The following is an 11423-nucleotide window of genomic DNA, read 5'->3' on the forward strand; positions in this document are numbered from 1 at the left end:
AGACACAAAATAAGTATTTATCTATGTTTTCTCCTATTTCATTTTTTTTCAATCACATCACTTTTGTTAGTTATTATATGTTGTATATTATTTTTTCTTTCTTCCCTCTATCTCTTTTCTTTTCATTTCAATCCACTCCTAGATGAGATTAATGAATCTAATGTTGTATTTGATTGAAAGAATAAAAATATAAGAGAAATACTTGAATTAAAATATATTATAAAATATGTGAGATTCACATGAAACTCATTATTTCTTCTATATTTCTTTTCCTCTCCCTTCAATGGAACACTAGGTTTCCTTATTCAAATTTACATTTAAATTTTTATTCAAAGAAAAATTTGACTAACAACTTCACAGTTACTCCTTTTAATAAAGTTAATTGAAATTTTTTTATATTTAAAATAAAAAATATTCTCTTATATTTGATACAGAAAGGAGAAAAAGTATGTTTGTTGTATGAAAAAGTTTATCAATAGATGTCATACTACTTGCACAGTTATAGCTGACATCATCAACCCACTCTCGTTTAGCCGTGTATATTATTGTCTAGCTAATAATTAAAATGTGAGAATAGCTTGTATTCTATTTGTTTTAAAATAAGTGTGCTTATTTTATATTGATAAAAAAAATTAATAAATAGATGATCAAGAATAATAATTTCATAAAGATAATAAATAGATTGAAGATAATAATAATTTTATAAAATAATATATCACTTATTAGAGGTACTAATAAAAAATAAGTAATATTACATTAAAAATTAATATAACACTTATTTTGAAACTAATTTTTTATTATTCAAATGCGATACTTATCTTAAAGTAGATGAGTATTAATCTTAGAATCATAAATGAAAAAGTTAAGAGAAGTCATTTATTAATAAAATAGAAGAATAATTAGTATTAATTAATCTTTTCATCCCTAGTTATAATTTTTTTTAATTAATTTATGTTCCTTAAAAAAATAATTAGTTTATTTAATTATATTAATTATGTTAATTATTTGTATTATCATTTCAAAGTTATTCTTTTATTATCTCTTTTTACTTAATTGTTTTTCTTTAATATTTTGAGAGAAAATAATTAAATAAAAATATATAAGAAAAAAATAATTAATGTATCTAAAAAATATATATATATATAAAGATACAAATAAAGTTCAAAAGGATATTAAGTTAACTTTTATTGTGTGTTGGATCATAATCGAAAACAACTTTCTTCTCTTATTGTAAATAAATAAATTAAAAACAACAACAACAACTATTTTTCTTCCCCCAACCTCCTCCTAAAACAAGATAACATGTTAAAGACTAGAGAATGTCAGCCTCAGAGTGCATGAAGGAACTGCATAGCCCACGTGGCACGTGACCGATTGACCCAGTGATATTTAATATTTTTAATTGAAGACTTAAAACAGTGGTAAGGGCCATTCATTAATTCTCATGCATTACTTGGATCATATGAAATTAATACAAAAAATATTAACAACAGTTGATTTAACATAAAGAAGTTAGCTTTTTATAAAGTAATGAATTGTAGTTTAAGTTTTTTTTCTATTAAAGAACCATTTATATTTAGCATTTAATTGCGTCTTGAATAAGATAACATTTTATTAGAACATACTTGTAAAAAAAATTAAATAACATAAAAACATACAAAAATTAAATTTTACTATTAAGTACGACACTTGAAAACCAAACTAACATAGCATACCTAAAAGAAAGAGTGTAACGTACAGGTCACCTTGTTTTTCTTCAATTAGATAACAACAGTACCATTTAGGTGCTTCCTACTTTTATGCTCAATGATTGGTTCATAAGTCATAACTACTCGTATATTTAAATAAAGAAAATAATATTGTTTGTTATTTTAAATAGTAAAAACTTCGATTCACTTAAGTAAAATATTAGCATGTAAATAAATAAAAAGAGCATTCAAACAGTTTTGGTTAGTTTTTTAAAATGAATCTCTCTTACTATTAGCATGTAAATATGACAATATTGAAAGTTTTAGACAAGAGAATAATGAAAATAAACAAAGGAAAGTCAGGTTTTTCATTTTTGACAAGCGTCACATTTTGTACAAAACCCGATAAAAACACAGGAAGCCATTCTTGCACAAATAATGTTGGGTATGTGCACAATAGGAATCATTCAGTAAAAAAAATACAAAGGAATTAATTGGGGTTTCAATCAATGGCTTGTGTAGGATTTTTTTTTTTTTTTATATACACCCATAATATCTCCTGATCAAAGAGTTAGAAACTAATTTACGTACTGAAATTCATTTAAAAAATTAACATTTCTCAACAAATATTCTTTCATTTAAAGAATGAACCTTATATCATCTCCTTAAGACATGTTATCTACCGAATATAACACACCAATGATACCATGTTAGTTGGACAATAGTATGTGAGGAATGTGAGTGCATGCATCATTACTCAGTTATTCAGGTCATGAAATGATAGAAAGACCGAAGGTAATCATAAAATATTTACCCATGGAACCTCACAAAATTTATCAACTTAGATAAGTCAAAAACTTTTTAAAAAAATCGTATTCTTGCTACATTAGAACTCTTCGGGAAGCACGGTATGGTCCATTTATGGTCCCCATTGAAAAATGAGGATGAGGAGTAACCTGTTCATAGTCTTTCCTAATTTCTCTGCGTTCATTTTATTAAATGGATGCTCAAGGAAATCACCGTCAATGCAGTGATTTAATCTTTTAAAGGGAAAACAAACTCAACACCATCATGGCAACATAAAGTCTTTAATATCCTAATTTCTTCGCATTGCACAATGTTTTCAACCTGCCAGTGAATCTTAGAAAGGTCATAGTCATCAATTTACAATTGACAATGCTAGATAACAGTGGCATGTCTTGCTAGCTATTTCAACGAGGATTCTTTATTCTTTTTTTTTTTTTATGTTGCCTCGAAAAGAAAAGAAAAATAAATATCAAACCTAATAACGTGCAAGATGTTGACCATATGATGGCTGAAACTAACGATCTTTTCATAATGTAAATAAGGGTATTAGGGTAACTAACTTTTGGGCTCCATATTAAACGATTCTTTCATTTCTTTTGATGTTTTTTCTTAGGTTAGATGATGTGACACAACAATTATATTATATCCTCAGCGCGAAGTTTTATCAGCAAGCGCTGTTCAGTGTTCTCCAATGTCAGGTTCAGATTGTCGTTTCTTTCTTTGCTGCTTTCTTGATGTGAACCATTCATGTGTGCTTCAGGGGATTTCAAGTTTCTGACTTCTTTTTTTAGCTTAGGTGATTATATAATATAAAGGTTGGACTGTCTAGTTTGCTTCTACAACAATAATATCTTAAATTAATTTCTGAAATTATATTATATGAATTGATTCATTTATTTACTAATATAATAGAAATGTAAATTCAATTCATTTTTTATAATAGTTAATTATTTAATCCTCAAAATTAACATCAACATCATTATATTAAGACTTGTGCTACTCAAATCTTACATCAAATGAGTAAATTCTTATTTTAGAAGGGGAGATTGTCAGTATTTATTAGATAAGTCTCTAATTATGATCAAAAGCTAAGTCTCTAATTTTATAGTATCTTTTTTTTTAACAACAATTTTATAGTATCTTCAGTTATATAATTTATCGGAGTTACATAATTTATTTTTTGTACTTTATATAGTTGTCATCATGATACACTATTTTTAAAAACTTTTTCTAACTTAAGAAATTATTTCTTTTAATGGGTCTCACGCGTTACATCTACAACTATTTATTTATTCAAACAAATTATCCCTTCTATGCAATTACCATATCAACTGGCCCTAATAGTGCAATCTAATTTAATGCTGTTGATTATTAAAGCAAGTTTACTTTATTTTTTAGAAAAAGAAAGTTTACTTAAACCCTTAGTTGGATATGCTTTTATAAATTTCCACTTTACTCTTTGACTTATAAAACATTATTTATTTTCAATCCAATTTAATCTTGAGAAAAATAAGAATTAAGGGTGTGTTTGATTTAACAATTAATGATAATCTTTTATGAGAGAGTGATTCATATTCTACGTGCATTAAAAGGTGAGATTCCAGTAAAACAAACACGCACTGGGAAGTAACCAGGTAAAGTAAGACAAACATGAAACACCAAACAACACCCGTGACGTGATTTTTTGGGCTGAGATTCATCATACTTAGCTGCTTCTCATTTGTCAGGACCATGGAGCAACATAGTTTTCTTCCTTAGTTTTGGAGCACTAATAAAACTAAAACTTAAGAATCTCTCAAAAATCCAAACGGAAGCTTCAACTATGGGCTCCAATCCGGTGAATTTACCTTAAAGCCCTTAACTTAACCATCAAGAATAAATGGGTAGACAAGGCTGAATAGGACTATTGGCAGATTGCAGTTGCCCAAATTAGAACTTGATGGCGAAGGACCCACATAAAAAAAAAAACAGGCAGACACGAGAATGACCCAACATTTTGCTTAATGTCACGGACAAATGTGTAGGGTCAACACATCAAGTTCCTTAAGAAGAATCAACTCAGACATTGGGGAGAAAAGGGTGGAATAGGGAAAACGGGCATTCATGAATCCGTTCGAAATGGACCCAATGCATCATCAATGTTATTAGCGTCTTTTGTTTTAGTTTTATTTTAAAGATCAATGTTATAGTTATTAATTTGTTAGTTTTTTTATTAGTGTGAGATTCTTTAAAAAAAAATAATGTGAGAAATTTGAACTGATGATCTTTTTTTCTCTTTATTTTTTAATTACTAAATTAATCTTGTAGCTTTATATTAGCATCTTTTAGTTGAGAGAAAAGTTAAGAGCATAAAGGAAAAAGTTGTGGAAAGAAAGGCACACTGTTTTGAAGCTGTTAACAGCCTGTCGGGTCTCCCAAGATGCTTGTTGCCTTCAGTCATTTTCAAAGGATCACTCAACCTAGCTACTCAGCCACAGCCCCTATCTATCTTTTCATCCCTGGCCAAAATATATCTTTCAATTAATACCATTTGTATCATTTCCCTTGGAGAATCTTCCTATATTTAATACTTTGATAGACACTTGATATGAAAAGTATTTGGTGAAAATGCTTCTCAAAAATTAATTTTAGACAAGTTTTTTTTGTCTTTTTCAGCTCAAGGAATTTAAATGATGAACCCTTTAAAAATCTATTACAGTTAATTTGCAAGTCATTTTTTTTTTGGCTTTGATTAATTGTGTAATTGATTTAGGCCTGCTATTTTTCTTTTTATTTGTCAGTACTGTGAATTTTTTTATCCGTAAAAATCAAAAACAAGTACAGAAAATTTACAATAACCCACACACTCTATTCAATTAACTGAACTAGACTCACCCAGTTGTTAGTATTATGATTATTGAGTATATATATGGCTTCGTATTCATCAGGGTTTGGTAATTGAGCATAAAAAAGCTTACTATACTACTAGCTTTCTGTAATGAGTATGAGGCCCATGTAACCCAGTCTAACTCAACACACCTACATTTTGGGCTCAGACATAGCAAGTATATGCCAGGTCCAAAAATACCATTGGCCCCATGTTGCCTTAAAAATTATACTGTTTTCAGCACTGAACATGATGAAAAATATATTTATCACATTTATCATTGTATTAAAAATTATACTGTTTTCATTATAACATTATGTGATTGTGTAGCTAACACAACCAACACATTATTCTGTCCCTTTGAGTGCAGAAAACGTGCGAAGCTCATACGAGTATATATCTCAAGGGCACGAATTTCTTTAGAAACAACCTGCCATGAAGTTGAAATTCAATATGAATCTTCTCACACTAATTCTAGACCTCCTTGTAATTAAAATAACTAAGATGCATTTTCCACATAAATAGAAGAAAGATTAATCTTTCACACTGAAAATAAAAAATAAAAATAAAACTTTCACACTATGTTCATGCTAAATTTACAGTGTGTTGTTACTTTATAACAAGTTGTAGCATTCTTAGGACACCCAATGACCCAAATAATATACAATTTTCAAATCTCCCTTGCCATTGCCAAATATAATCCTCCAATTCCATAATAATTTGTTACCATAAAAATCTAGTTGGCAAGTTATTTCAAGGGAACATGCTTAACAGGAGTCAAATAATGTTATACCTGAGTTGTCGATACTCATTCAAATTAGTGACAGATTTTTGTTTCCTCCTAGAGCTGTGATTTTTAAGTACTAAATCTTATGCTATAAAACTCAATCACACCCTCAAAAAAGAATTAACAAAAAAAGAGAAAATGAAAAAGAAGCACCTCCTTACACCATAGTGCACAAGTAGTGGGTATTTAAAGGTTTGTGCACCTCATTCATCTTCAGAATCTAAATAGTAGACAAGCATCAATACAAGCCTGCAAATGGAAAGTAGGTAGAGAAGTTGACCTTCAGGTTCCTTGAGGAAATGATAAATAGCAACTCTCATGAAAAAAGTTGCTTAAGGGTGTGTATGAGAGAAAAGTTTTGGAGAAGTATGGAAGAGAGGACGTATTTTTCATTTCTAATCATTTTTTTTATTTGATAATTTTTTAAAAATAAAATAAATAAATAGTAATAGAGTCACATAAATTTAATGTGTTAATCTCTTGTTTATTTTATAAACATTACACTTTTTTTTTTAATAAAATAAAATATTTATCCTTCCCCTCCTCCAAAGCCCAACTCCAAATAAATAAATAATTGTAAGATTTTTTTTTATCAACAAATGTTGGTGGTTAATTGTTAGTTTTTTTGTTAGCAGGAAAAATAGAACCCACAACCTTTCCCTCCCTACATTCTCCTTTTACCACTAAACCAACCTTATAATTCCTATAAAAAATTGTAGAGTATTTCACATGTGAGAAAAAACATCCATCTTATTTTCTCGTGATAAGATAAAAGGAAAGAACACTAAATAAATTTGAAAAAGCAAGAAAGCAAGTGAAGGCTAGGTGCTTTCCATCGTAATCCATTCTGGAAAGGTTATAAGAGAGAGAGACTACTGTTCACCTTCACCAATCTAACGCCCCTCACTTAACCTTCCTAAAAGGATTCTTAGCTCACACACAAATTAATATAGCAGCAAAGATCTTTGAGTTCCAGTCAGCTAATGGTATATGAAGCACATACTTGAATGTAGTAAAAACTCTTAATTTTTGTTTTTGTTTTTTGGTGTTTAGTTAATCCTAAAATTTAGGTCCAGAAGTGGAATGGAATAGGAAGCAAAGTGAAATATTTACAGTTTAGCCAAAAATATGTTGTCAACACTCAATACCATATAATACAGATTACAGGATTTGTCATATTTCTAGAATCCTAAGAAAGAAAATTCAATGTTCTCATGTGATAACCTAAATAAATGTATGCATTTAAAGACCCAAACAGGAGTTCCCAATTGCAATTGATGCAATCCATTGGAGCCTCCAAGGTGTGTCATTGCAATCTAGACTAACTACAATCATAAGACACTACTATTGCCAATTTGGTATGATTTGGAAGGAATATCAGGAACCTGTTCAACGATCCATCCTCATCAAGAAGCAACTCTGCCTTGTGATGACAAGTATGGAAGTTATTTTGTTTAAGGAGGTCGACACAAGGTACATAATTTGCGCATTCACATAAGGCCATGATGTAACCTTAATTAACCTTAAAGGAAAACTTAGTACACCTTATTTGCCCCAGAAATGTATATATGTAGAAGGTTTTAATGGCCACTAGACACATGGCTGATTACAAGTGTCTTGACTAAAGTATGAATCTGATACTGGTTCGGTGATCAGAGAAAGAATGTGAAAAGATAGGACTTTAGTGATGAAATCTCCCTTAGCATTGGATGAGTGACAAACACAGGTTATGAAGAAAGAATGAATGCAAGTACAAGTAGTTGCTGTAAGGATTTTGAAAGACTGAGATCTTTCCCTCCAAAACCTGATCACAAACTAAACAGAATACCTCCAATCTTCTCGCATTATTTAAACCTATCAACTCAACAATAACAGAATACCTCAGATCTTCTCTCATTAACAATAACTAACTCTAACCCCTTCAGCTAACGGTGACAGAAACCAACCCATAGGGTTTGCCTAACACAATCCTAATTCTTCACATTACCAAGGAAAATAGATATACATAAATTTAACCCGTAAGAATGTAAAACCCAAAGCACAGTAGATAAGCATATGTTACTTTAAGGGCATAAAAAACTAACCTGAAGATAGATATAAAGATGATTGTTAAGTAATAAGCAAAATTTTGGCTATCCGAAATTTCTTCTCAGCGCTAAGTAACCTAAACACTTCAGTAACATCAATGAGATGCGTCTGTTTCATGTACCTGAATCATTGAAATGGAACAATAATGAATTGAAAAGAGAGCATACAAGTTCATAAGCTAAGCCATATATGGGAGTACAGAACAAAGTATGTGCATAATGATTCATTTAATTAACTCTATTTCTTGTCAATGCAATTTACTTTCGATATTTATGTGGACAAGATATATATATAGTCACAGTATTGTAAATTCACAATATGTCAGAAATTTTCAAACATAAAACTAGTTACCATGAGTTTATTTTATTGGCACAACCAAATGGCAGGATACAACAAATTAAAACCTCAAGAACACAACTAGTAATTCCAATTAATTGAACAATAACTCTCAATATAAACCAACAGAGTTTACAGAATTCCAGCTAATTTATCAGCATGAATAATCCTAAAATTAAAAAAGAAAAATATAATCTGAGTCAATGCAGTTTCATTCATAAATTCATCCTACCCGGATGACAATAAATAAAGAATAAACCAATAAGTTAAAGCTGCTGGACAGGGCAGTCAAAAACCACTATTCCATGTATCATTCCACTCTCAGTTACGATGCTAAAATAAAATTGATAATCAACAGCATGAATAACTGCTATGTTTTGAAAAAATTTCAATGTCTTTAATATCAATTGTATAACAATATTGAAAAATGAAGTTGAGTAGACCCATATTCTCAAATGAAAAATTGTTGCAGATAACTTTTTATAAATCATGACCAATGAAAGATAATAAAATGAAGAGTATTCCTTCAGTGACACAGAATTTCTTTGGATCAATTACTTATTATTTAAATGAATGCATCTAAGTTCCAAGCCTCCAACTGTTATACTATCCTTAGTTCTTCGCTCCCTTTATTTATGCCCCAAAACAAAGTAGATCCAGGCTTGTAATTTATGTAAGGAAGAAAAGAAAAAGACAAAAGTCCAATCCAAAATACTAGTCCATTAGGTGGGAGAGCAGGGAAAGAATCACATCAAGCTTAGACTACCCCCAAAAACAATCACTTCAGCAAATTTGCAAAAGGGGGAAAATCATGTAATGCATTTCATGAAATTTGAGCTGCACATGCACATTGGTGACCTTTTTGTTGCAAAATTTTGTACCTACAGCATCACATGATAGCATGTAACAGGAAGCGTCATAAAAAACATGATCCAATGACCGGTTAAAAGGCAGAAAGCGCACAATAATCCCTGTCCAATAAACTCAGGAACGATGAAGTAGTTAATCCGAGAAGAAGCATCATACGGGTTGATAAAGTCAGCTTCCAAGTCAGACAAAATCAAAACCTTCGACCCAATAAAAAAAAAAAAAAGCAAACATTTTTAGATTCATCGAAGCTAAAAAAAATCAGCATGAACGTGACTCGTCTCTTACTATTCAATCGCATTGGAATAAAATAACGAGCTTTTGGAATGGAAAGAAAAAGAAGTCAAATACCTGGTAGAACGTTGAGGCTAAAAGGGTAAAGTTGAGAGGTAAACAAAGCACAAGCCAAAAGAACAAATCCAAACCCATTGTTAATTTGCAAAGAAGATATGGATAGGTGGAGTATATTGATTGGAGGAAGGTGGTGAAACCTCAACAAACTGAAACAGTTGACAATGTTTGAGTTGTTGCCTTGTTGGAACACTGCACACGGACAAGGTGGTGATGCCTCGACACGACAGTTGTTAATTCCTTGTTTGGTTTAGGAAATAGAATATTTTCAACAATAATTTTAAATTTTAAATCTTCCTACAACATTTTGCTATTAATTATTAATCGTCTCATTTTATACGAAAAACATCTGATGTTTTCTCCTACAGCAAAACCATCAGACGAGAAAATCATACTCGAGTGAAATACACTTATTATGGACAATAAAATATTTAACTTAGTTATATATTTAAATTTTGAGTTTGATATCTCTTATTAAATTAGAATAATCTCACAACATTCATTGTTGATTTATGTGTTTAAAAGTATTAGTATAATATTTTTAAAAGTTTAATGTTTGCGCATCAATACTGTAAAAATAATTTTATAATATCATTCAATCATAAATAATCGTTTGAATTATTTTAAAATGATTATTATTTAAAATAATAATAAATTTATCATACATAATATATTATTATGAGTATATATCCTTTTTTACGAGTATATATCCTTTTTCTCATGTTTTAAGGGGTGTAAATATAACATTTTAAAATAATTAAAGGAGTATATATATGTGTGTGAAAAAATGAGAAGTATCAGCAGAAAAAAATTGATGAAATCAGGGAATATTTGATTTAAATTTAGTTATATTTTTACGTTTTTGTTTTAAACCGTTGTTTGAACACTATAATTCATGAGGCTGAAAAGGTAAGCTGACCCAATATATCCATAGTATTCGTAAAACATTATTGTAAAATATTTTAATACATAATGAATATCGGTGGTCGGTGAAGCATTTAAATTAAATAAGGATAAATAGTTAATTTCGTTTCTTAATGTATAGTTCGCTGACACATACATCTCTGGAAGATGAAAATACACAATTTAATTCATAAAAGTGTAAAAAGTGCACAAATATATTCCGCCGTTAACTTACATCCGTTACCGTTAATAAAATAACCTACGTGATACAGATGGACAAATTTATCAAGTGAAATGATTGTTAATGTGAATTGTTAGCATAGGGGCATATTTGTCATAATATTTTTTTTTTCGTCTTCCTACTCCGTTGACAAATGTATCCCCTGAAATATGAAAATACAAAATTTAGTCCCCGAAACTATAAAAAGTACGACAAATATATCTGAACGTTAATAATGAATTGTATAAAAGAGAAGTTAGAAAAAAAGAGATTAAAAAACTCTAAAATACAACTTAAGATTTGAACTCTTATACTTTAATTATCTATCTATTTATCCATCTATCAAATTGTTAATTAGTTTTTTAATTAATCAATATAACTACTTATTTTCCAAAATAAAATAATTTTCTTTAGTTTTATGATATAAAAAATTGAGTTACCATTTAAAAAAATGAAAACCTTTTATTTCTTGAAAATTTTTTTTTCAATTAATTATTAATCTTTATTACG

General features: G+C 29.4%; 1 protein-coding gene across 3 annotated transcripts; it reads right to left on the reverse strand.

The window, feature by feature from the left end:
• Nucleotides 1–2245: 2245 nt before the first annotated feature.
• Nucleotides 2246–10028, reverse strand: LOC100527405 (protein cornichon homolog 1). 3 transcript variants are annotated; one of them, XR_005890755.1, is made up of 5 exons: nucleotides 9791–10028; nucleotides 9458–9639; nucleotides 8233–8357; nucleotides 6302–6397; nucleotides 2246–5791 (listed from the first exon to the last, which is right to left on the reverse strand). XR_005890755.1 is itself a non-coding variant. In XM_041014052.1 (4 exons), the coding sequence occupies exons 1-3, from the start codon at nucleotides 9866–9868 to the stop codon at nucleotides 8258–8260; spliced, it is 360 nt and encodes a 119-aa protein (XP_040869986.1). In that variant the 5' UTR covers nucleotides 9869–10028; the 3' UTR covers nucleotides 2246–5791; nucleotides 8233–8257. The 3 variants fall into 3 exon arrangements, 2 of the variants coding, with proteins under 2 accessions (XP_040869986.1, XP_040869985.1); XM_041014052.1 differs by lacking the exon at nucleotides 6302–6397; XM_041014051.1 differs by lacking the exon at nucleotides 2246–5791 and having other exon boundaries at nucleotides 5806–6397.
• Between the last annotated feature and the right edge of the window lie 1395 nt (nucleotides 10029–11423).

The sequence above is a fragment of the Glycine max genome, chromosome 3 (genome assembly GCF_000004515.6).
Source record: "Glycine max cultivar Williams 82 chromosome 3, Glycine_max_v4.0, whole genome shotgun sequence".
NCBI classification, from domain to species: domain Eukaryota; kingdom Viridiplantae; phylum Streptophyta; class Magnoliopsida; order Fabales; family Fabaceae; genus Glycine; species Glycine max.